We start from the raw sequence: 27,629 nt of genomic DNA, 5'->3' as shown, positions 1-27,629 counted from the left end.
ACACTTACAGTTCAAGGTTTATAAAATATTGCAAAAACCAAAAAATCTCTTTATTTACTTGAAAATTTTTACATAATCAAAAACTACGGACATCACAACTGCGTGTAGAACACATGTTAGGCTGGGTATTTTCCAAAGTATTTTCTATCCACATCCTTCAACCATATCTGGCAACCAGTCATGTTATTTTGTATGATGTACTTAAATGTAAATGGATTGATATTTTCTCTTTCCAGCCTTTCTTCCTCAGCTCGTTCAGCCTCAAGCATTTCTTTGCTTACAACCTTTGCAGGAAAAGGTAACTTTTCAGCAATCATCTTCATGAATGGATACACCTGTGGGTGAGAAAACATTCATTAAAGGTAACTTAGGTACTATATAAGCAGAAAAAGCACTTGAAAAGTGACAAATAAACCCAGCAAAAAATGACTTCCAATCTTTTTTAAGAAATTTTACAGAATTCAATTGTACTCTGGTTATTGTCAGAAATACAGTATAATGTGCCTGAGTTAGCTAAGTTTTATAAAACTAAATTAGTTTATAATACAGTCATACTCCGAACTTACACAAGGTTAGCTTCCAGAACTCCTCTGGCAAAACGAATTTTCACGTAAGTTTGGCACGGTCTCTAAAAATGATAATAAATGCTGCATTTCTAGAGTTTAAACACTAAATATGACCCTAATCATGCTCCCAAAGTATTTAATCATGCTCCCAAAGTATTAAGATAACTTTTAAATGAAACTAAAGTTACTGTAATTTCATTTAAAAGTTAGCTTAATACATTAACCTTAAAAAAAGAAATAAATGGATGACTTAAAAAATAGGAGGGTGAAGATTATGTATACTAATTCTCTTTCTCCCCCTTCTGACCAATCTATTTTTAGAAGTCTTCTCAACCTCCTTTTTAAGAACTACTTTATTCTAATATGTCTCTTTCTCTTTGTTCTGAAATGATTTTTCATGAATAAACAGTGTTTTTTATTTGGACTAATACAACTCTTAGTTGTCTCTATGTTTTAGAATGTAATACTGTATCTGCCAAATTAGCGCATTTACAGTCGCAGATGGTACAGGTAAAATTAGATAAATTTAAAATTTTCTATTGTACACGTAAAGTCATACAGAGAAATAGTAATAAGTTTTAAAATACGTGTGAGCACTAACTACGAATGAGAGAGAGAGAGCGAGAGAGAGAGAGAGAGAGAATTACTTAGGAATCCTTTGACCCGCTATCAGCAACACTCCTCCTTCCTGTCACATTAATTAGACATATTTGACAGCTTTGCCCTCGAGCAAGTTCACAAAAGATCAGGGAATGATATTTGTTTGTTTAAAATACGTATCACATACTGTACACAGTATAAATTTTGTTATTTCAGTTATATTATTATTATTATTATTATTTACTTTTTTTTTTTGGGGGTCTATCACAGTCATCCTATTCAACTGGGTGATTTTTAAAGTGTGGGGTTCCAGGCTGCATCCTGCCTCCTTAGGAGTCCATCACTTTTCTTACTATGTGCGCTGTTTCTAGTAGCACACTCTTCTGCATGAGTCCTAAAGCTACTTCAGCAAGTTTTTCCATATTCCTTTTCAGGGATCTTGGGATCATGCTCCTATGATTATGGGTACAATTTCCACTAACATACCCCATACCCTTCTTATTTTGATTTTCACGTCATGATACTTACCAATTTTTTCTCTTTCTTTCTCATCTACTCTGGTGTCCCATGGTATTGCCACATCAATGAGTGATACTTTCTTCTTGACTGTCGATCAACATCACGTCTGGTCTATTGGCACGTATCACCCTATCTGTTCTGATACCATAGTCCCAGAGGATCTTTGCCTGATCGTTTTCTTTCACTCCATCAGGTTGGTGTTTGTACCGCTTATTACTGCAAGCTAGCTGATGCTTCTTACACAGGTCTTGTCTTTCATACTGCACTTCATGCATATGGGTGAGATATTTTTTCCATCTATTGTTCTTTGAACATATCTGGTTCTTAGGGCCTGATCTTGTGCGCTGTTAGCATTCCTTCTGTTTCCTTCTTGAGTTCTCCCCTCTGTAGCCATTACCATGTTTCATCGCTGGCCAGTGCTTAAGTCTGTCCCATGCATTGGTTTGTTGTGCCATTCCTCTGTTCTGTTTTTCATTCTCCTGTCTCTGTATATTTCTGGGTCTTCATCTACTTTTATCAGTCCTTCTTCCCACGCACTCCTTAGCCACTCGTCTTCACTGGTTTTCAGATATTGTCCCAGTACTCTGCTCTCGATGTTGATGCAGTCCTCTGTGCTTAGTAGCCCTCTTCCCCCTTCCTTTCGTGTTATGTATAGTCTGTCTGTATTTGCTCTTGGGTGCAGTGCTTTGTGTATTGTCATGTGTTTTCTAGTTTTCTGGTCTATGCTGCAGAATTCAGCCTTCGTCCACTCCACTACTCCTGCGCTGTATCTGATTACTGGTACTGCCCATGGGTTAAAAGACTTTCATCACGTTTTCGGCACTGAGTTTTGACTTGAGTACTGCCTTAAGTCTCTGCATATATTCTTTCCTGAATGTGTCCTTCATCTCTTGGTGTTTTATATCCTCTCCTTCTATTATTCCCAGGGATTTGTATCCTGTCTTATCTATGTGTCTAATGTTATTCCCGTCTGGTAGCTTTATCCCTTCAGTCTTTGTTACTTTGCCTTTTTGTATGTTGACCAAGGCACATTTTTCTATTCCAAACCCCATCCTGATGTCCCCAGATACAATCCTTAGTCTGGATTAGGGTATCTATTTTCTTGATACTCTTACCATGCAGCCTGATGTCCGTGAACTTCAGATGGTTAACTCTGTTGCCTCCTTTCTTGAGTTGGTACCCAGCGTCCATCTTCTGCAGTGCTTTTGTCATTAGGAATCATGGCTACTACAAAGAGTAGTGGGGACAGTGAGTCACCTTGAAACATCCCTCTCCTGATGCTAGTCTTATCCCAAAGCTTGTAAGCACTGTATTTCAGTTGCACATTGTATTTTTTAGGATGCTGATGGTGTTTTCCATTGCCCAATATATTTTCAGACATTCTATTACCCACGTGTGTGGTATCATGTCGAAGGCTTTCTTGTAGTCAGTCCATGCCAAGATAAGGTTGGTTCTCCTTCTCTCACTATTCTTCATTACCATTTTGTCTATCAGGAGCTGGTCTTTTGTGCCCCTACACTTCTTTCTGCAGCCTTTCTGTTGGTGGAGGATGGTGTTTATATCCTTAAGGTACAGTAGTTGTATAGCCTTTCACTGATACCTGTTAGTAACTTCCACATTATTGGTAGGCAGGTGATAGGCCTGTAGTTACTTGCTATATTTCCCTTGTTCTTGTCTTTCTGTAAGGACGTTCTCCCCGTGGTCATCCATTTGGGCGCATGGTGGTTTGTGATACAATCCTGGAGTTGTTCTGTTATTCGTGGGTGTAGGGCCTTGAAGTTTTTGAGCCAGTATCCATGGACTTCATCAGGACCTGGGGCTTTCCAGTTGGAAATTTTTTGTAGTTGGTGTCTTACTGTGTCTGTCGTGATCTGGGCGAATCTTTGTTTTATGCTCCCTATTCTCCCCATTTCTTCTGCCTTGATTTCCAGGAGCCATGCTGCATGTTTGTTGTGTGATACCGGATTGCTCCATATATTTTCCCAGAGTCTCTTACTTGGTTTGGCTTCAGGAATTTCCTGGTGGTTGTCTTTCCTTCTTAGCTGGCTGTATAGTCTTTTCTGGTTGGTTCCGAAGAGCTTGTTCTGTTGTTATCCTTTATTCCTGTTCATGTACCTTTGGATCTTATGTGCTTTGGCTTTAAGCCTCTGTTTTATATCTTCTACTGTGTTGTTTAGTCCTTCTCCTGTACTTTGTATTTCTCATTCAGTTCCTCTCTTGTCTTCTTGCTTCTTAGCCTCTTTTCTGCCATCTCTTTCAGTTTACTCAAGTCAGATCTCATTGCCATGATTTGTTTTTCCAGGCGCCTTTTCCAAGGTGGTTGCTGTTCTGGTTTCTGTTGAGCTGGTTGTGATGGTGGTGTTGGTGTTTGTATCCCCATGAGTTCTACTACTAGTCTTGCTCTTGCATATGCCAGGTTATTTGTTTCTGTGATACTGGTGGTGTGTATTAGTCTCATTATTTCATCAACTTCACTTGTTTTCGCCCTTAGTTTCTTTGTGTTGTAGGCTTTCATGGAGGGGATCTTGTTCTTTCTGTATCTGGCTTCATCCATTGTCTGATCTTTTCTGCCCATTCCAACCTCTCTGTTACATCTTCGGTGTGTCCTCGTGTTGCTGTTCAGTAGCTCATCATTCCTGTTGTTTTGTGTGTCATCATCTCTTAGTTTGTCTTCTTGTCCTTCATTGCTGGGTGTTATTTCTCTTTCCAGTTCCTTACTTGGTCTACCAGCCTCTGTTCTGTTTGAAGGGTGTTATTTCTCTCATTCCAGATGTTGACCAGTCTTCTTCTGTATCCTCTTTCTGTGGAGTTGCTTCTGATGTAGCATCTCCATATTTCCTCATTTTCTTCTCTTGTCCATTTCTCCTTCTGGTTTGCATTTGTAGCTCAAGTCTCTGGTTGCTGGTTACTGTCATTGTGGTGGTCAAGTCCTCCTCATCGATTGGGCTGTATACCTGGCTGCCCAATGAAGCTCTTTTGTTGCCAGAGGTTCCATTTATGTCGTCGTTTATTCTTTCATTTCTTTACATTATTGCTGAGTTTTGCTACTTAACCCATAGTAGACTGAGGAAATTGTGGTAAAGATCCTTTTGCAAGAAATCAACGCCGAGGAGGGTGGTCACCCATCCAATGTCTGACCAGCCCAATGTTGCTTAACCAACCCATCAATGAGCTACTTACTATTATATAAATAATTAATTTATCATACAACTAATAAACATATGTATACATGTACCATAAAAATTCTCTCATCTCAGTAAGAGAGAGAGAGAGAGAGAGAGAGAGAGAGAGAGAGAGAGAGAGAGAGAGAGAGAGAGAGAGAGAGAGAGGATGATTATTTTTATTATTTAATGTTATTTAATTTACACATAAAAGCTCGAAAACTTATAAATTACAAAAAAAAATTAAACATAAACACTTTTGCAGGGTTTCTCAGGATTCGCAAATGTTTGCGTGTCTGTGAAAAACTTGTGTATGACAATTAGTTAGGTTCCAATGAAAAGTTTGTGTCTGTGAATTCGAGCAACTCAAATTGCACAAGTTCAGGATATTACTGTACTAAAAAATTTCCACCAATGCCAAACAAACAAAATCAAGCAGTTTAGAATCCCAAAACAAAAAGGAGGAAAGACTACAGTTGAGGACTGAGGATCTTCAAGCACTGAAGGTCAAGGGTTCATAACTGCAAAACCATTGATTATAGTAGCTGTCTCTTCTTTTATTTTTATAAGGAAACAAACCTTGTGGTCACTATAGGAATGTTATTATACTTTGAGTGATATGGAGGCTTCGTTCCAATGAAGGATTATACTTCAGTATCGCATAATTTTAAACTTGTGCCAATTGAAAAATTGCTGAAAATTTATCAAGTGTCCAAATTGATGGCTGTCTTCTGTAAATCTTCTGCCTCATCATCATCATCAACATTTGTAAGTTCCTCATTGGTAAGAGTTCTTATAACCTGCTCTATGTTTGCCTTGATGTTGATCATGATCGTGACAAAGAGGCCTTCTTCACCAATTCCCCCTTGCAACATTCAAAACATGACTTTTGCATCAATAGTAGGGAAGCCATTGAAGCCACTGACTACTTCCCAAACAAACTGACTTCAAACACGTGATTAGTGTTTCAAGCTTTATAACAGTTTCGAGGTCTTCCTTATAATTCAGTGATCCCAGCTGTTCTCAGTCTCTGTTTCAAAGATGAGAGTGGAAACATATTCCCATCTCTTAGCGCTTCGGCACTCCTGTAGTCACTTGATCAAGGTATTATCAAGTGAATTAAGGTAATTTATCGTTGGTTCATCTCACGACAATTTGTATTGTCTTGGATGCTAACTTTGATACTGCAGTCAAAGTTAACATCCAAGACATCACAAATTCTCCCAAGTATAAGGCAACAATAAATGATCTTAATTCACTTGATAGTACCTTGATCAAGTGACTACAGGAGTGCTGAAGTGCTAAGAGACAGGAATATGTTTCCACTCCCATCCATGAAACACAGACTGAGAACAGCTGGGATCATTCAATTATAAGGAGGACCTGATATGGAAGTCCTTGTGTTGAAATATTTATTCATTTCAAGAATGGGGCATAAAGGAACCATCCCTAGAAAAATGGGGCTGTCACTGAAGCCAAAAACTTTGAAATTTATGGATGTAAGTATGACTTGCTCTGAAGCCATTCTCCCTCTCTCTTCTATGAGTTTTTTGAGATCTGAGAATGCCGATTCTCTCAAGATCTTTCAAGTTCTTGAGGTTATAACACTTGACATAGCTTGACAACCACTCTTTATTAGTCTTAAACCATTTCCTCTTATTCTCCTACATCTCCTTACTGTAGTGTTTATCAGGCTAAGTGTTTTTCCACATGTGATATTGACATTAAAAAGCATGTTACCGACCATCTTCTATGTTCAAGCTTAATGCTCTCCCAATCTTTGTAAGCACTTTACCACAAACCTGAGACCATTTGTGTGGTAGTTGGATTAACACCAACAATTCCACAGATTTTTTCCATTGTCCTTTACAGAATGGATGCTCTATTTGTCCTAACCAAACTTACAGCCAAATCTGGCAACGGCTACACTAATTCTGTAAAGCTCTAAGATTTTTATTTCCTCTTTATAAGTGGAAACTTCACAAACATTCTTAACTTTTGAGAGATTTATTACTATTTAACTGCTTTTCAGGCATTATTTACAACAAAACCTGCAATTTGTGAGGGAATTAAATGGCATAAATAGTGCAGATAAAAGGGCTGAAAAAGATAATGATGTAAGTTAAGACATGTGGTTGAATGGGGGGCAGCATCAACCCACAAATTATGCTTTCAAATCACCTCCTGAAAATGTATTTCAGAATCCCTCTACTGTATTTACAAACTTTCAGTGATATAAAAATTCTTAGTTAAGCTATTTACTATAGCTATACGCTCTTCATTTTACACAGGATCATGTATTTATGTGCTTAAAAATGAAAAGAATAGTAAGGCCACACCTATTTCCTCGTAACATTTGAGTCAGCAATGTGTTGGACCTAAAAAAAAAAATAAGCCCTATAACACTAAGCTTGTATGTACATACATATAAAAGATATCTGTACAAGTATGTTTAGTACAATGACTAGACCCGCATCATTCTTTTACTGACTTTGAATTTTATAAACAAGCTTGCCTAACAGAATGGTAAAAATTAAACTGCAGCTCAATCAAGTTGTTGGTTAATCTTAATATCAAATACAGTATTACAAATGTGAGAGTAGTCCAATTTTTCAACACAAACACTAGTTACTAATATGTATGTATCCTGAATGAGGTTGTTTAGCATACTAGGGAGTGAAGTACTGTTGTTCAACTATAGTTCTGGATACTTCCAATGTTTATTTATGTGGCTTTTCAACAAAATGACTATAGTAGCACCACTGTTCAATGCTTCAATAATGGTTTGCTCAGCAGAGGCTAAAGTTGCATTGTTTCTCAGTAAGTGTCCCAATTTGTTCCAGCTAATGGGACTTTCATTCATGCTCAAAGGTTAAAAAAAGTGGTTATTGCAATGACTGTAGCATTCACCTATTAAAATGAAAGTATCAAATACCAAAGAATCAGTACTGAAAGTACTGTAAGCAGAAGTTTTAATAAAAATGGTCTGATAACCATTTAAAGTTCATCCTAAGCCAACAGTAAGAGGATAACACAAAACACTAATTGCCAGTAACAAAACATGTAGGATGCAAAATTCTTTGAAAATTACTCAGTCTCATTAAACCAACCACAAAATTGTTACTGAAAAAGAATTAAAGGGATATAAATTAAATCAAAGCTAAACTCAGCTATATCTAAAACAACTTACCAACAATAAGGTAGACACACATGAAATTAAATTCTTACCTTATGAACCTACAGCCTATATGCACACACGTGGCAGGCACTGCCAGTCAGCCAGGACTTTATACTCAGGAATGGAGTGTCTAGGATTCGTAATGATCACGAATTGGGCTAATGTAAGTAATGGGTTTGTAAATCAAACAAACTATGAATTTACTAGTAATGAAAAAGAGCACCCATAGTACATTATTCTCATAACTTACGATCCATGCTGCTCTACCTAGTATGAAATTAATTTAGTGTTTACTCAGTCTCATACCACCATATTAAGTATCAAGGAACAAATTATTTTAAATTTGCAACATCCTTACCATAACCTCTCTGGTGAATATAAGATTTCACTGGCAATGCAAAATAAGTGTAGAAATTTAGGGATGTACACAACTAAAACAACCTGATATCTTTTCCAACACTTACTTCTTCAAATGAACATTTGCCTCCAACCTCAATGATAATCCGCTCAGCCCTTACAGGAGTGACATAGTGATCAATGGAGCCTTTCCCACCACCCATACGTTTTCCTTGACCTCTTTTAGTTCTCGGTAACCAAGGTGAATCTATTCGCCAAACTGCAAACATCTTTTTTGTATTTATTTTTCGAGCTATACCCATTCGGATCATTTCGATGTGACCCCACTTAAGCATGCCCCCTCTTTTTGCCTGAAAAGAAAAATGCTTGTTAGATATCCTATCCCATGTAAAAGTTTTTTATCATAATATGTCACAAAGGTTGCAAGTCACCTTCAAAAGGATTCTACTTGTAAATCTCTTCTGAGTAAAACTCCAGACTAGAAGCTGAGTTTCATGCCTAGTCAGGCTACAGAATGGTAAGGCTCAAAAATGGACCTTTGGCCCTGAATTCCCACACTACAGAAGACATATGCATATCATTTTCTATGGACAATAAAGCCCTGTATACTATAAAGCTGTGGATATTCAAAAATGACATTTTTATGATAAAATAAAGCTTCATATATACTTACCAAATAATTACACAGCGATTGGTTCCTAACCTAGGGCAGCTTAAAAATTTAAAACAACATAGCAGAGAGCTCAATTCATTTCACGTTCTAATGTCCATGCGAGGGAAGGAGGGCGGGCTCCGATCATGTAATTACTTGGTTATATAAAACTTTATCATAAACATGTCATTTTTAGATAAGTAACTTACCAAGTAATTACAGAGCTAATTCCACTTTGTTAGGCAGTGGGAAAGAGCATGGACATATTCTACTCCACAGCATTAAGTAAATAATGAATGTGAAATAGAAAGGTTGCTAATATTAAATAAATGTTTGTTGTTTCCTTAACTGTTGAGAGAGCTACTGCAGATAGGTACTGCCTCTGGTTGGCACTTCTCTCAAACTATATATAGTAGGCATGGCAGTTTAGCCAAAGGTCGCCCATACATTAGTGGGAACTTTGCAGTGGAGGAAGTACACTGTATGCTGACAAAGTTTAAAAGATGCCCTTGCCCTGGGCATAGACCAGAATACAAAAGAACTATCACCTACACCACAGAATTAAAACCACAACCCAAACCATTCAAAATGAAACTGGTGGGTACTCTTGGCACAAAGTAACCACCGGCTTCCCACAAACTCAAAACCTTAAGTCAAGGCAAGTGGACAGCAAAGGAACAGAGAGTTCTCTATGCTTCCTCTCCCAACACCATGCCAGCCACGGATAAAGGTCCTAAAGAAGTGTTACAATTTTTAAACGCGGTCTCTATGTCTTTGAGGTAGTGTGAGGAGAAGATAGATTTGCATCTCCAGAACGTTGACTGAAAGACTGTACTGTATATCGGGACTGGTGAGAAGGCCCCTGGACTATCCCATACCGGGGCATGGACAGAAGTGTTCACTGCGTAACTACAAGAAGGCTGTGGGTTTGTACTGGCATTCCTATACCGCTTAACTGGAAGTGGATCGAACGACGACCCACATCAGCTGAAGGGCACTTAAGCGGACATGAAGAATATAGGTATAGTTTCCAGTGCCTCTTTTCCGTGCTGGAATCGTCGGAACTGGAAGACAACTGATACACGTCCAATGAGACGCCTTTCCAACGGCTGTCTGTCGACACCTGGGAGCGTGCAACAGGTTCGACTGAGGGGGCGACTACCGGTGGGCAAACCCCTTGGCCTCCCTTGGACTTCCGGTATGTCTTCTCCCAGGTTCAGGGGAGTATTTTGGCAAACACTTTGTTCATAATCACTTCCAGTCACACTCCCAATTCTGCCAGTACTAACTACAAGACATCATCTTCTTATCGAACCTACATTCAAGACTGGCAATGGTATTAGGGTCGGAAGAGAAGTAGGTGGATGAATAGTAGGAGGGCTAGTATTAGGAAAAAAGCAGGAAGAGGAGTAGAAGGAAGAGCAGGACTAGCTATTAAACTAGGTTTAGGAGTTGTTTCTAGGCTAAGTGACCGTCTCTCGGCTCTAGAAGCCGCCTTCCTCTTCCTATCCCTCTCTAATTTATCTAGTGCAATTTAAGCACTTTCCAGTTCTTCTCATTCCAAGAAGAACATTCATTACAAGTTTTTTCTTTACTATATTCTTGCCTCCTACAATTACTGCATATTGAATGAGGACCATAACAAGATTTTGTTAACCTAGTTTTATACCCTTCGCTGCAATAGCAAAATCTAGAAGTGCTAAAATCAGATATAATTCTGCCAAAAAACTAGGTAACTAATCCAAAAATGCTAAAATGCTAATAAGCTGACAAAAACTTGTTGGCTACCAAAACTGAGCAATTGTACTTCACCAAAATAGAAATGAAAACCATGAAAAAGCTGCCGCAGTGGCGCTGATGTGTACGATGAGCCAGCAGAAACAAACTTTAGCTTACCTCCCAGTTGTTTTCCCCAGACGCTCCGATAGTGGGCGGAGCCTGTCACCTACACAAAAACAGTAGAAGCTCTACTGCGAATTTTGATTAAAGGCTCCCGCACGAGTAGAAACATTAACTAGGTAATGACAGTACTTGGTAAATTACTTATATGAAACTTACAGTACAGTACTGCCTTTATTTCATACTAGAAAGGTAGAAAAACTTACAATAATTGCATATTGTCCATGCAATAGATCCCTCTGAATTTCTTCCTCCCCTTGAATTAGATCTATTCTTCTTGTCATTTTCGGGGCTCTAACACCAGGGGGATATTGAGGCACCTTTTCAAGGAAGCGCAATTTCTGTCGTTCCTTAGGTATGGTGATGTCTGATAAAAATGAAAATACAGTATTAAATATACTTTTCAACTTGCACAAATAATATATGGTGTAAACATTCCTATGTCACTGAAATATATGCTAACCAAACCATTTTCACATAAAATGAAAAGTAATGGAAAGCTGAATTCAGTAAGACAAACAAAAAAAAGTAAATATAGATGCAGTACTCACGTTCATAACTTGGAGGCTTGGGGAAGTTCTTATACTCTGCTTTTTGTATCCATGTGCCTTGCATGAAACAGAAAAATAGAGGCAATTAAAGATGGCAAAAGTAAAACATACACCAGACACAACCATGAGGTACAATTTAAGTTGACTATTTGCCACTCTGACAATGAGCAAAAATATTTTAAATTTTCCATGCAAATGCCCTACTGGAATAATTACCAGTCACACCCTGTGTTAAAAATCAATTATTTATCATAAGAAAAAAAAACTAATTCAGTATTTAATGACATTTAAAAAAAAAATGTAGTCAACTCTAGTTAGAGGAAAAATATTTTTTCAGTCTGTGTCTTTTCACCTGCACTTTATACAGTAATAGCTAATGCATTATCTTACACAACTGGCTCACTGGTTAATTTCAAACTCATCTGGTATTCAAGAGAGAGAGAGAGAGAGAGTACTGCATTATTTACAATAGTGAGTTAAGAAAAATTACAATACGAATATAAGATTTATGCCAAAGGCCAAGCGCTGGGACCTATGAGGTCATTCAGCATTGACAAGAAAGTTGAGAGTAAAGGAGGTCTGAAAGGTGTAACAGGAAGAAAACCTTGCAGTTGCACTATGAAAAGAACTGTTAGGAGAGGGTGAAAAGTAAGACGGATGAGAATATGAAAGAAGGTACAGTCAAAGGAATGAAAGAGGTTGCTGCTAGGGGCCGAAGGGTCGCTGCAAAAAACCCCAAGTAATGCCTAAAGTGCACCACATGAGGTGCATTGACGGGACTTTGAGACTATCCCCCTATAGTTGTACAGGAACTAATGAATTAAATTTTGCCTTTTGTGGAACCAGCTTCTTAAAATAGGAGCTCTGGAATGACACTTTCTCTTGAAATAAAAGGAAAAGCAGTGAAAATTCCAAGATCTAGGATTTCCCAAATGTCTTTATCTTACTCTTTGTTACATATTGCAATTCACCTTTCTAGCCTTGAGAGGTTGGTGAACAAAGAAAGGTGTGATTCCACCCTCCTCTGACAGTTAAAGATACAGGATAGTTTGGGGATTTATCATAGCTTCTCTTTCATAATGAACAGTAAACCTTTACACATGAGCAGTGATAAGAGCCAAAAATAGTGTCATATGCAGTTTTTCTGGTAGATATTTTATCACTTGACCACGGATAACTTGCAGCAGGTATAATGACCCTGAGATAAGGCACTGTATTGCGCATTAATTTCAGTTTAGGCAATTTGTGAAATTCAACCTGATAATGTTGATTCTGAACTGCAATACCATCCTCATTTACTTAGAGTTGTAAATAAGAGCCAACGTGGTGCCTCATTTGCAATTTGATGTATATCTACAGTTGCTGATACCTTCAAGGTTTAATCAACACTATGACACTATAAATCCTCCAGTAAATTCTGATTTGAATGCTCTACTAATGCCACCACTTCTTAATTCTGATTGGACCTGCTCTATTAATGCCACCACGTCTCAATTCTGACATGACCTGCTATACTAATGCCACCACTTTTTAGTTCTGTTCAGCATCAATAACCTAGATGTTGTGATGTCAGTTTTAGTAATCATAAATCATTTATTCAGTCATTCATATTCTTAGTTCTGTAGCTTTTGTTTCAATAAGCATTACCAAGCACAGGTGACCATGGCATCTGTGAGCTACTTGGAAGAGGCTTTGTTCCACACTTGGTTACCATACCAATTCTGAGATTTACCAAGAAATCTCAAAACTTCACCCAAGCAGGAATTTCCTGACTTGTTCCAACAATACAATATTAGTTGAATCTACTTTTGAGGCCCCTCGAATAGTAAAGGTAAGACCATCTTTGACTTTAATCCGTACCTTAAAAAAAGTAAGATCATATGAACATCCAAGCCTAATATGACCACAGTAATGTTCACTTCTATATCTAAATGAGCCTGGTTCATAAGTACATATAAGGATTGTCTTATGGATCCATTAAGCAATGAAAAAAATCTCTTCTCTAACAGAAATAATGATGAGAACACAAATTCTACAATGAAATGAGCTATTCAGATTACAGGCTGATCAACTTGAACTAAAATGTTTGAGTAAATTAGTCAATTGTCAAATTCAACTGACATGTTGGTCAATACAGTAAACCCCCCGTATTCGCGTTCTCATGATTCGCGGACTCACGCATTCACGGGTTTCTCTGTGGAACATATCTAGCCATTATTCGCGGAAAATTCGCTGTATTTTTCACTGAGAAATATTTACTAATTACTGTATTTTCATATAATTTTCATGAATAAATGCAATTTTTGTGATAAAACTATTAAAATACTCAGGTATATGCATTTTACAGGGTTTTTCTGTGTTTAAACTATCAAAATGGGCAGTTCTAAGTCTTTGTAGAGGGGTTTTAAGTATTTGCAGATTTTAGCTATTTGCAGGGGGGTGTATTGCACCTTTCTCCCTGTAAGTGATAGTTCATGAAATGAGTCTAATGCTTTCTTGCTGAACAAAGAAATTCTTCGGAAATCTGCTGTAATATGAATTGATTTATAAATAAATTATTCAGTAATTTATGCATTTTATAGTTGTTTTTGCTTCAAGCTGAATAAAACACTCTTACTACTTTTTATGCAGTATTTTTTAACTTGAGATCTATCTTGCTATACCAATGGGAAATCTCTGAAACTAGATCACTTTGATGCTAATTCCGATGCAAGAAATACAATGCAGCATTGGTGCCATTAACAAACATTTTTCAAACTTCTGGCCTGTGAAAGCTTGAGTCCAAACAAAAGGCATTTTATAAACCAAGAAACACCACCAAGGCTGGTGCAATTCTGGATCAACCACTAATCAAGCTGCTGTACCCCTACTTGAGAAACCATGTGTCAACCCTAAAACTGACATCTATGCACACCATTTTTTTCACACAAATCAGTAACATCGGAGATGTTTTCATTCCAGCAAAATCTTCCAACATTAGTGCTCAAGATCATCATTATCATAAACGTTTTAATGTCAATTTTTCCCCCTCAAACTGGCTAAACTTTATCTAGCCCATTTTTCTACACTTTCCTGAGCCATCTAGCCCATTTTTCTACACTTTCCTGAGCCTTCCTACAGGTCTTCAGTCTGCTACTTCCATACCAACTGCTTGTCTGACCACCTTCTCATCACATGTCCAAATGAATGTCAATCTTTGATATTTCAGTAATTTTGCACCTTTTTGATAATAAATTTCTCCACCAATTCCTCACTCATAATACAATCTTCTCACTGTACTCCAACCATAAACCTTAACATTACATAGCAACACCTTTTCAAAATTCTCAATTTACCTTGTCAGTCCCCATGTTCCTGTTGCACAGAGTAGTACTGTACTGTATAAATAGGCTTTACTCACTCTTCACAAGACCTTTTCTTTGCTAGGATATTTTCATTCACCAGTAATGTAGCCATCTCGTGCCATTTTCCCATGCTTCAGTTACTCTCTCTCTTACTGTTCTCATAACTAATTCTTTATAGTTACAGTATATGTGTGCAAAAGGTAACACCAGAACAAATCATGTGATTTGGCCACAGCTTTTGTACTAGCCTAGGCATTGGCATTAGTGCAGAAGCATTGAGATATTTAGTTGGTATAATTTAGTTAATACAGTAGTTGCTGATTCTATGACCATCCAAAAGAAAACAGAGTAACTCGGAAAAAATTCAAGTAGTGAATGAAAAACTTCCCCTGCTATGAACGACACATTTACTGTCCTATACTGTACAGTACAGGTAATATGTCATGACCATCCTTTTTTTCCTTTCAGCAGCTTTGCCACTAAGATAGACAAAAGCCACCATAGCTGCTGTAGTGAACGGTGAGGTAACTGTTTTACTCAACAATAGCAGTGCTCAGAGCAAGGTGATATATTAACTAGAGAAGTATAAGTGAGGACTTCTACTCTCTAGAGGGGTTCCCACAACAGCAACTTGTAATACAAGATACTGTACTTAGTCACTGCATTGTACAGACTGTATTTCATTCCTTCACCTATCATGTCCAAATGGTCATACCCATAACTTTCAATATGGACATTAGTCTCAACACTGATGCTGATATTTTGAAACAATTCTTGTGCTCACATCCAGTTTCACAAACTTGTCCATCCAACTTACCTACTGAGAATGTCAGAGCTACTACCATTTTCAGCAATTTTTTTTATACAACAATACACCAATAGCTGTGAAATCAAGATGCCATTTTAAGTCTGAAGCCTGATTTTTCAATTCTGATTTTACTAAATTAACTGTTGAGGGTATCACAAGGACAAGTGGGTCACCACAGATACCCCCATGAATTGCTAACATATACCAGACACCAGAGGAAAGTCATGGTGACCAAATGCTTGCAAATGATAAACACTTCACCAAGGATATCCAAAGCTTATGAAACCTCATCTTCTCAGAATATCTAGCTTATAAGCTACATTATTATGATGGTTTTTTGCTAGACTACCTTTGCAGATGTAATGCAATTTACAGCTAAGTCTCTTAAACTGGATTATAAGTGTAATGTACATGGCAACTTTAGCAAAAAATTATGTACATTACTGTTGGTTGTGGGATATCTTGAATGTTCAAGTTTAAACTATCCTATACGATTTTCATTACTTATCAGAAGGCTATATAGCCTACCCACTGTATCTAATTAGCTGAGGGACTACTGTAATTTAGTAGGCAAATCTGCTCATTCAGTACAACTGCCTGTAATGTATACTTATAATCAAATCCATATTAGAATAGAAAACAGCCCTACACTACTTGTGATCCCCACAGTATAGTGCATTATTTGAGGAAGGTTTTGTGCTCACTGTAACAATTAACAAAGTAGACTTCCACAAGGTCACTGATAAAATTATCATGGCAAAAGCAATTGGGGATACATTTACATATACAGTAATATACACCTGCACAATATCTAGCTGAATATGATTAAAAATTGGCATCAGTTTATTATGTGAACAGCTAGATGCTGCAAAAAGTTCATATATCTTATCATGAATTCAGCAAATCTCATGGGTTATTCCATTGGTGGTGGAGATAAAAAGCCTGACCAAGAATCCCAGCAAAACCTATCAGTCCCAAGCTTTCTCTCTCTGGGGGCCTAGGTATGTTTTCTATTACTCAACTTGAATAACCAAATATTCACAAAAAAAATTTCATCCATTAGCAGAGGTGCAAGTTTTCCGCTCAATGTTTCTGTTGTGGAGGCTTTCAAATGTCTCAAACAAAATTTTGCCGAAGCTATTACGCAAGTGGTTGATGATGACTTCATTTGTCAATGAAACCAATATTGTATACCAAAACATGCCACTACCCAAACTCAAGCCAGGATATTTGACCCATTGTACTTTTTTCTAGAATGCTTCCAAGAAATAAAAGTGGGCATTCATCTGGTGATAAGGAGCTATTCAACAATGCTGAGGCAATTTGTACACAAAAACATTTCTTACTGAATAAACTAAAACAGTCTCATAATGGAACGTAATGCTGCAAGATGGCATCTTGTGTTATGGTATTCATGCAACAATGTATCGTCTAGGTAATGAGACCCACAATGCCAACATACTCTTCCGGATTTTCTATTCAGTAACAACGCCATAACTATAAGACTGCATTAGCTTGGCATAATTTCACCTGGCTTGTGTGCAGGTAAAAACTTGCCGGACTTGAATGAGAACATCAAAACTATAAGTCTTGTCTTGTATATGCATACATTAAGCCATAATTTCATACATCCCGCTAGGGCCATTTCATCAAAGCCTTTTGAAAGTGTCTTGATTTTAAGGCCTAATACCTACATCAACAAAAATTGCTTTGCTAACCATAATCAGTGAATATATGGTAATCAATTACCAAACTGTTATCTGGGTGATATTTTAGCTCCATAGTTGTCTATAAGTGTTGATTCTGTCCTACCTATATTGCCTTGTCACACTGATTCTCTGCCACAATTCTGAAGTTATATATCTTAAAAAAAGTCATGCTACTCAATGTCAAATGGAGAAAATGCTAAAGAGGGATGAGTGAACGTAATATGAATAATGTTTTGTAACTTTCAGTTATGTGTGGTAATGTACTGTACTACTTCTCTCCTGTAAATTTGTTCTATTTACCTTTGAATAAAGTCTTGTTATATGGCAGTTACTCTGATCCTTCAAGTACTGTACACTTAAAATGCAATGGCCCTGCAACATGGCCAGATATGAAACATTCTCGTGTCTTCTCTTCTGTTCAAGGACATGTCCCTAAAAATAAATCTGTGAAAATAAAAATTAATGACAACCGAAATACACCAGCAAGATATACGCAATAGCACCTCAGCTTAGGGACTTCAACTTAACAAATCTCATTGCTTATCAGATACGACCAGGTCCAAAAAAAATCAAATATTGTGCTTAACAGAATAAAGTAATCTGCAAAGCCATAGCAGATGCTGCAACAAATGACTGATGATTTCCTGTCTAAACCTGTAATCATTAATTCTGTATTCCCAGGGTAAAGGACCCATCATGCCCCACTCTGGGAGCACCTGAGTCTGTCACTGTTTGTTTCCAACTCATAAAGATTCTGCATTCACATCAAACACAATCTTTTGTGTCTGTGTTTCTGCACAATCTTTTGTGTCTGTGTTTCTGCAAGTATGTGGTAATTGTTTCTTGTGTTGTAAGGTCATAATGTAATGTAACTGGAGTGAAAGTTAAATTTACATTTTGTAGAATAATTTTTATTTAAAATGAAAGCATCATTCTTTGTTCACCTTGTGAGCACATGCTCTGAAATTCTAAGGTGTTTGGTTGAATAAAGTGTAACTGTACTCATGTAGTGTATACAAATGAAAGCTGCATGTAAAGTATACACATTATGGTAATTCTCAGTAATACTTCAAAGCAATAATTATGGTAAAATTAATTCTCTTGAAAATGACTGCATCATCATTGGTCATCTTTTGAGCTTTTAAAATTCTAAGTTGTGTGTTTAAAGATCAATTATGTGTTCTACAAAACAGGTAATAAATGTTAACAAAACACTAGAAGCAACACATAATGTGCAGAATATTTACCGTAAGACATTGTGTCCCTTTTTGTTTAAATTTCAAGAATGTTGTATTCTGGGTAAGATTACACACAAAATTACTGTGCATCATTTAATACAGCTTTGGTGTTTTTATTACCAAGTATTTAATGCATTAATACAGTATTGTGCTTAATATAAGCTTCAGTCTACATATGTGTGCGTGAAATTCTCTCTCTCTCTCTCAATCTCTCTCTCTCTCTCTCTCTCTCTCTCTCTCTCTCTCTCTCTCTCTCTCTCTCTCTCTCTCAATTTCTATGCCCTTTTTTCATCATATGAATTTAATAAGCTTAAGATGATGGAACAGATCAGCTACATTATGATGGTGTTTTCTGCTTGGCTTCAGTTTTAGAAGAAATTCATTTTAATGGTACATTTGAACTGAATAAGAAGATTAATCTCTGAAATTGAATAAGTTTTTTGGATAAGCGCCAGCTATGGGTTAGGCTATCAATAATCCAGATTTACTACATAAACTATGTTTTTGGAGTATCATGCAGGTTTTACTATTGGGTATTCATTACTTATTGGGAGACTAGACCCCCAAACTGTCCAATATGCTGAGGTGCCACTGTGCACTAACGTGTGCTCAAAAGGTATTACTGTTTATTTAATTGCACATGTGATCAACCAGAAGAAAAAAATTGAGACTAAAATTATCCAGTACAGTAATACAATGCACATACTGTACAGTGAACCAAGAGTACAGTTAAGAATTTAGAATTATGATTAAAAATCACTTACATCCAAATAAATAAAAACAATTATGACAGTTAGAATGGAGAAAGCACAGGTCTCCCATTGCAAAGATATCACTTTTGCCTAGTAACAAAACAGGTGAAAGAATAACTCACTGAAAGTATGCACAATGGTGACTCTCTTGTCTTAAAGTATAAATATTCTAACTCTGTAACCAACATTGACACCTTAAGGGGAAAATTCACCTTTGAATGGTATAAAGAGCCTTTGCTTACCCTGTATGTAAAATACTGGATTGTATTTGCTGCAGAATAAATTTGTACATATATGAAGAAAATACAGTATATACCTATGTTTATCCATGAATCTATGGCATATCTCAAATGTATTGTACTCTTGACAGGGATTATAGATACATATCCTAAGGGCCAAACTTTATTTTATCCAAAGAAAACTAATGATAGCTAAGAATAGTAAAATACTCATGCTTTTAGGAATGACTGGCTAATATCCTAGATATCTAAGAGTCCCATAGAGAATACATTCAGTTACTGTATACAAAACAGGTGTTACTACACAACAATACAGGTACATATTTCACATTTTTCCCTGACAGTGGTGTTTGCTGAGATACTGCTGAAGGAGCAGATCAGCAGCATCACCTGGGGATATGACACCATTCATAACTTCATATTCCATTTTCTTTAAGTTTTCCTTGATTTCAGGAAATTCTAAAAAGGAATTTATCAAGTTTTCTTTAAGGTGAGTCCACAACCAGGCACAACGCTGCGACTGACGACGCCTGATCAATTCACCACTGTCTTCCATTATTTTATTATAGTCTTGCATAAGTGCCCAGAGTTCTGGAACACCTTCACCAGTAAGGGAAGATATACGCTTAACTGGTGTTTTCCAGTATTTGCTTTTGGGAGGAATGAATTTAAGAGCAGATATGTACTCATACTGCATACGTCTAGCAGCAGGTACTAAATCTCCATCACTTTTATTAACTACAACCAAATCACTCATTTCCATAATGCCTCTTTTAAGGCCTTGCAACTCATCACCACCACCAGGAGGAATTACTAATGTAAACAGATCAACCATATCAACTACTGAAAATTCACTCTGACCAACACCTATAGTTTCAATAATCACAATATCATAACCTGCAGCTTCACACAACACAACTGCTTCATTGGTTGAACGAGTGACACCGCCAAGGTGACCACGTGATGGAGATGGCCTGATGTAGGCGTTCATATCTCGAGACAGTTCTGGCATTCGTGTTTTATCTCCGAGCAGTGATCCCCCAGTTCTGACAGAGGAAGGGTCAACTGTTAGGACTGCAACTTTTTTACCCATACCAGTTAAAAATTTTCCGAAAGTCTCAATGAATGTTGACTTTCCTGCTCCTGGGGGTCCTGACAAGCCTAGCCGAAAACTGAACGACTTGTGCCCACGCAAGTACTGAGAATTTTGAGCATCCTTTAACACATTAGTTAACAAATGTCTTGCAAGAATCTTCTTCTTAGGATGTGATGTTTCAACAAGAGTGATAGCTTCAGCTAAGCTTGCACGTTGACCACTTCGTAATCCGTCTAGTAATCGCTGAACCAGAGGATCAACTGTCCCTGTCAAGCAGGACAGATTTGTTATCGGTAGTTTAATAAGTGTAAAGCTAAAGTTATGCTACACTAACTAGTACTGTAACAGCAAAGAGCCACCTTTCATTAAATTTTATGGTCATGATAAAAACTCCTATACAGCATATTACAAAATAGTAATGAAAGACCAGATGCATACAATGAATCCTATTACACTCACAGAAAAATCTGATATATTCCTCTGTATCTGACCCATGTTTCAGTATAAAAGAAACAATAAACAGGTCTTTGCCTATTACTTGATCATAAAAATCATATATATACAGTACAAATACAAATTTCATTAACAGAAAAAATCTAACACTAAAAATAAATAGAAACAGCAAATAAAAAGACCAACTCTTTTGATTTTAGTCACAGAATGATAGGAAATTTTAAAGATACAGTACTATGAGTATAAAAATAACTTCTGTATTTCAAATTGGGCATGGAGCAGAAAGATCCTCCCAGCTGTAGAGGTTATGATTCAATAGATGCATGGTAGTTGATTTTGATTACCAGTTGGTTTTTTGGTTCCATGGTTTTATAATATTGATACAGGGTGTCAATACAACTGTAGTTTTTCTTGTAAAGTGCATTATTCCTGGATATACTGTGGTAACCTTCATCTAACAGCCTATAAGAGAGTCTCTAAAGCAGAAGCTGGTCAGGTCATTGGGACCACTAACAGGATGGCTATAGGTACACATGGCAAAAGTAGGACAGCTAACAGGATGGCTATAGGTACACATGGCAAAAGTAGGACAGCTAACAGGATGGCTATAGGTACACATGGCAAAAGTAGGGGAGGCCCAAGCTGCTTAGCTCACTGACCTCTCACTTAATTCTGGATACAGGGACATATGCAGGGTTGTTTCAAACTGGGAAATTTGCTATAAGAGTAAGGTTTTTACCCATTTCTAATGAAAAACAATTCACTTTACAAGAGAAATTGCAGTCTGTTACTGCACAAAATACTCTCACCCCTTATGAGGATGCATTAAGAGGCTGCAGAGTGTTTGCATAATGAGAATGAAAAAACTGAAAGTCATGCAGTCACCACCTGGTAATGTCAGTTGCAGTGGCACATATGTGGGCAAGGGAAAGACGACTACTATAACCTTCCATACAGCCTAGCATATACCAGTGCAGAGATTGGTAGGGCCCAATATGAGAGTTTGGTTAAGTATATGTATGAATATTATACTCTCAGAAGAGTCAGGGAAACCTCTTTGTACACAACCATTTAAAGTTAGATAAAATCTTTTGGCAAGTATAATCTCAATAATAATCAGATCTAAACCTTCCCAAACCCCCTGTTTTAGGGAAAGCATAGGCGGTTACAGTCTCCAGTCACAGCCTTCTGATAAGATAGCCTACTACATTATGTAACTCACCAGCATCAGGCCAGACCATCATGAATCATGACTACTGCCTCCTCAGAAAGAGGCAGTCCCTAGATGTCCAAGGGCATCAAGGAGAAAGAAGCAGCTTTCCTCTCCTTCGGCCAACAGAGGTCTATCCAGTTCCCAGGATCCCCTCGAACCTTGGGAGAGGAAGGGAAGAGGCAGCAAAAACAAAATCGAAGATAAGTTTAAGAAGACAGTGGCTACTTCCACAGGGCGACTTCCTTCACCTTCACTCCCACATCTTCTATAGGATGGTGGACACGAAACATACTAACCTCCAGGGCAGCTAGGCAGGATCACAACAGAATCAGCCCAGGACACGACCACCAGGAGAAGCAGCAGGCACGATCAGGACAGCCAATGCAGGAGCTACGGAAGCGGTTTGGAAGGCAGGAGCTACAGCGATGGCCAGAAACGTCACATGAACGCCACCAGCAGTGACAGGAACGATCAGGACAGCTGTGGCAGCAGACCAGAAAGAGCTGCCCAGAGACTGTCGTTGAGTTAACAGGAGCATAACAGATACACCAGAGGCAGTCAGTGCCACAGCATACATGAAGGCCAGCAATGACAGCGATCAATCCACATCGAGGGGAACAGAGTCGGAACGATCCCGACGTGGAACTATGCCATTCCAACCGGGTACTGTGGTCAATCCCGAAGCAATGCTAAATGAACGTCAGGACTCCTTCATGCAAGATATCCCCTGAGATATCTAGCCGACTACTGCTGTGCCTGCAATGCTCACTGTCAACCTGAAAGAAAAAGCAAAGATGATTAGTGGAGGGAGACTCCTCTCACTACGAGGGGAACTGCCCTACGCAGTGAGAAGAGGCCCCTTAGAAGAGGTCGTCTGACTGCCTGCCAGCGCTCCCCCACTCCTTGCGGTCTTCGTGCGACGAGCAAGCGAAGAGGGCGAAGGAGAGAGATCTCTACCGAAGGAGAAAAAAAAGTATATCTTAGTTTAACCAGACCACTGAGCTGATTAACAGCTCTCCTAGGGCTGTTCCGAAGGATTAGATTTATTTTTACGTGGCTAAGAACCAATTGGTTACCTAGCAATGGGCCTACAGCTTATTGTGGAATCCGAACCACATTATAGCGAGAAATGAATTTCTATCACCAGAAACAAATTCCTCTTGTTCTTCACTGGCCGCTCGGAGATTCGAACTCACGACCAACAGAGTGGTAGTTGAGAACGGAAGCCGCTCACCCAGCGAGGAACTACCAAAAGAGAGAAAAGGAAGAACTTACAGGGAGAGAGAAGAAAGGAGGGGAGGCCACCAAGGGCACCGTGGAGGCGGAACTTACCGATGATGCCCGCAAACTATCCCCTGCAACTTTCTATAGTGCAGGCAGCGAAAACAACACTCAGCACAAGTAGGAAGGAAGTAGTCATGCCCTTGTACACGAAGGGCAGGAGCCCAAGAAGGGAAGTGAACTCTTATGTCCTGATCAATGTAGGGGAGCGAAGATATTACGTCCCAACTAATATCTCTGAACGCACAGGGGAACGCTACAATATCTAAATAAAGGGCTACTGGAAGAGAAGCATTACCACTCGGTTACGCCCCTCTAAATATGCCCTTGGCCGTCAAACCTGAGACACAGACGCAGGGGAACAACGGCTTATGCATGGTTATCACAAATAATGGGTTTGTATTAATAAATATCAAACACATGTAATATATACACAAAAATACATTAAGATCCCACCGGGATAATAAAGAGCTTAACGACAGTCAGGCAAGAGATCTGAAACCACGTCTGCAATGCATGACGGCCAAATGCAAACTGCTCAAGAGTTTAACGGCCGTTTCCAGCCTACGCTGAAAGTAATTCCTAGTGTAAAGGACCGACGGTTTGGATATTGTGTCGAAGCAAAGTGCATTTAGTCATGAAAATGATATGAAAATACAGTAATTAGTGAATGTTTCTCAGTGAAAAATACCGCGAATGGGCGAATTTTCCGCAAGTAATGGGTAGATACGTTCCACAGAGAGATACGCGAATACGTGAGTCCGTGAATAGTGAGACCACAAATAGGGGGGGGTTTACTGTAGTTAATTAATGAAATTTTTTACTGAAAAGTAAAGAAAAGGATGTATATATTGCAGTACAGGAGGGATAATCCGAGAACTATACAGAGATAGGTTAATAAAAAATTTACCATCTTTTGTTCATGTTTTTACGTTCATTCACGATGGGCTCATACTAAACATGAAAGAAGCTTTGCGGGATGCTGCGTTTAGTACCAGCCCCTCAAAGATGAAAATTATATACAACATAAACAAAAGACAATAAATTTCTCAAGTTATCTCACTAGTACTACAATATATACACCATTTCCTATGCTGTCCAGTCAAAAATAAAATTCATTAACAAACAATATTTCCGTGCTGAGCTCTTCCTTAGAATTACCCGGAAAAGTTCAAAGCCCACATTAAAATATAAGAAAACCATTTTTTCATCTCCAAAATACAATAGCAGGTTTAAAATAAAAATTTACTCAGAAATCAATATAAGACTGTAACAAAGAATGGGTAGGATGCAGGGTAGCCTAAGGGGTCACAACCGCCGTCCCCCCCTGGCAAGGTTAAGACATGGTGTCCTTGGTTAGGTTAGGTTAGGTTAACGTAAGTTTGAAATGCCTACTAGGTATAGCCTACAGCAGTCTTGACCCCTTCCTCTGCATTCGTTCCAAAAGTCAGCAGGTGCTTAGTGTTAAATTATTTAAAAATTTCAGAGGATACCGACAAGCGAGTAGTCTGCAGAACGATGCGATCAGGGTTTTCCGAAGTTTAGAGTTACTTGGGCTTCGTCCGCCCCGGGCCAGGTCAGGGCACGGCGTCCTAGTGAGGTTAGGAAAGTAAGGTCTGGTCAGGTCAGGACATAACTGCAGGCTACAGGTTTGTTTTCGTCTATGGAACTTGTTGCCGTTGTTCTACACTCGGCCCCAACAAACTACAGGGGTGAGTTTGCCTAAGTTTTACGTAGCCTGGTTAGTGTGCCGTGACGCCTGGCCTCGACGGCTGTTGCATAATAATTTGCAAAGTAGAGCTCATTTCCACATACCTCCCATGGACATTGCACTGACTGGTGTTCTTGAAAGAGCTCTCAAGCAGTGTTTTGGAAACAGCGTTAATGCCATCCTGCCAACTAAAATAAATAACAATTTCACCAAAACACCGACATCCGTAAGGCCTGGGCTGGCCTACGTAATAGTAGTAGTAGTAAGTAGGTGGGATTAGCCTTTGAAACGGCTCCCTTGCTCTTTCTATGCATCCTTTATTTGTGTTTGTTTAATAAGTTTGTCTCTGTAATAATACCGTGAATCTTTTATAAATTCTTTCCTATTTTCAATTTCTCCTTTCGACAGATCTACAAATAGAAGTATATTAATCATCAATTCCTCTTTATTTTCTTGAATATAGAATTGAATTGAATATAGAATTTAGGCCAAAGGCCAAGCACTGAGACCTATGAGGTCATTCAGTGCTGAAATGGAAACTAACAATTAAAGGTTTGAAAGGTGTAAGAGGAGGAAAACCTCAAAGCAGTTGCACTATGAATCAATTGTAACGAAAGAGTGGAATTTTGAAAAGTAAGACGGAAGAAAGAGAATACGAGAAGAGGTACAGTAAAAACGAATGAGGTTGCAGCAAAGGGCCGAAGGCACGCTGCTAAGAAGCTTAAGTAATGCCTACAGTGCCTCGCATGAGATGCACAGTCGGCTCTACCTCCCTACGGGTTCCTTCCCTTACTCCTACCCCTCGCCCTCACCTTCCATCTTCCCTTCCCTCTTCCATCCCCTTCCCCTCCCCTTTCTTCCTCCATCCCCCTATCTTTCCCTCTTCCATTCCCCTTCCCATTCCCTCCCCTCCCCGAGCACAAGATCTAGTGTTAATTTGGCTGTGTCCTCCCCCTCCCCTTCCCTCTTTCCTCCCCTCCCTTTCCCTCTTCCATACCATTACCCTTTTCCCTCCCCTCCCCTCCCTCCCCAAGCATGAGATCAAGTGTTAATATAGAGGTGTCCTCCCCCCCCTCCTTCCATCTTCCATCCCCTTCCCCTCGCCTTCTCCTCCCCTCCCCTCTCCTCCCCCCCCACCTTCCATCTTCCCTCCCATCTCCCTATCCATTCCCCATTCCTCTCCTTCCCCTCTCTTCCATTCCCCTCCTGTTCCCCCTATCCTCCCCCTTCCTCCTCCTCCCCTCCCACTCACCTTTCCTCTTCCCTCCCCTCACCCTCCTACTTCCCTTCAACCTTCCCTCCCCTCCCCCATTCACCCTTCCCTCTTCCCTCTCCTTCCCCATCCACCTCCCCCTTACCCCTTCCTTCTCCCTCCCCCGTAAACAGGGCTGGTGCTGCCACAGACTTTTGCTGATTATTATTAGTAGGGTTAATTTAGCCGTGTGTATGGGTATGGTACAGATATGGGTATAGGAATGGTATGTTATTGATATGGGTATGAGTATGGTAGGGATGTGGGTATGGGCGTTGGTATGAGTATGGTACGGGTATGGCTACAGGTATGGGTAGGGTATGGTATAGATATGTGTATAGGTATGGGTATGGAATGGATTTGGGTATGGGTATAGGTACGGATATGGTACAGATTTGGGTTTGGGTATGGATATGGGTATGGTACGGATACGGGTATGATATGGATATGAGCATAGGTATGGATTCGCTATGGTATGGATATGGTACGGATATTGATATAGGCATGGGTATCATTATGGGTATGGTACAGGTATGGGTATGGGTATTGGTATGGTACAGATATGAGTATGAGTATGGTATGGATATGGGTGTGTTTATGGGTATGGGTATAGGTATGGTACAGATATGGGTATTGGTATGGTATAGACCTGGGTATGGGATAGGGATGGGTATGGTACAGATATGGGTATGTGTATAGGTATGGTAAAGATATGGATATGAGTATGGTACAGTTTGGGTATTTTGTCAAAAATGTAATAACTAAAAAAATGACCCAACAGGTCATGGGTGGTCTAGTCTTCATTAGAAATCATCACACGTTGAATTTACCTACACAGCTTTGCTTTTCGTGATCGTTGACCTACCCTAATTTTTACACACACACACACACACACACACACACACACACACACACACACACACATATATATATATATATATATATATATATATATATATATATATATATATATATATATATGTGTGTGTGTGTGTGTGTGTGTGTGTTGTACTGAATAAAGACCCATTTTAAAACGCACTTAAAAAAAAA

At 38.7% G+C, this 27,629-nt stretch overlaps 2 protein-coding genes across 3 annotated transcripts in view; one reads left to right on the top strand and one right to left on the bottom strand.

Moving 5' to 3' along the window:
• The window catches only part of LOC136828583 (cotranscriptional regulator ARB2A), a 323,128-nt gene that overhangs the window by 135,428 nt on the left and 160,071 nt on the right, over positions 1-27,629 (top strand). The gene's annotated exons all lie outside the window — the stretch shown is intronic.
• On the bottom strand, positions 34-25,652 carry mRpL16 (mitochondrial ribosomal protein L16). Of its 2 annotated transcripts, XM_067086587.1 has the most exons (5): positions 25,432-25,652; positions 11,484-11,540; positions 11,139-11,299; positions 8,489-8,731; positions 34-335 (listed from the first exon to the last, which is right to left on the bottom strand). In XM_067086587.1, the coding sequence occupies exons 1-5, from the start codon at positions 25,505-25,507 to the stop codon at positions 117-119; spliced, it is 756 nt and encodes a 251-aa protein (XP_066942688.1). In that variant the 5' UTR covers positions 25,508-25,652; the 3' UTR covers positions 34-116. The 2 variants fall into 2 exon arrangements, with proteins under 2 accessions (XP_066942688.1, XP_066942687.1); XM_067086586.1 differs by lacking the exons at positions 34-335; positions 8,489-8,731; positions 11,139-11,299; positions 11,484-11,540 and adding an exon at positions 19,724-20,935 and having other exon boundaries at positions 25,432-25,614.

This window comes from Macrobrachium rosenbergii, chromosome 43, assembly GCF_040412425.1.
Source record: "Macrobrachium rosenbergii isolate ZJJX-2024 chromosome 43, ASM4041242v1, whole genome shotgun sequence".
Taxonomy (NCBI): domain Eukaryota; kingdom Metazoa; phylum Arthropoda; class Malacostraca; order Decapoda; family Palaemonidae; genus Macrobrachium; species Macrobrachium rosenbergii.
This window is presented reverse-complemented; position numbering and strand designations above follow the sequence as displayed.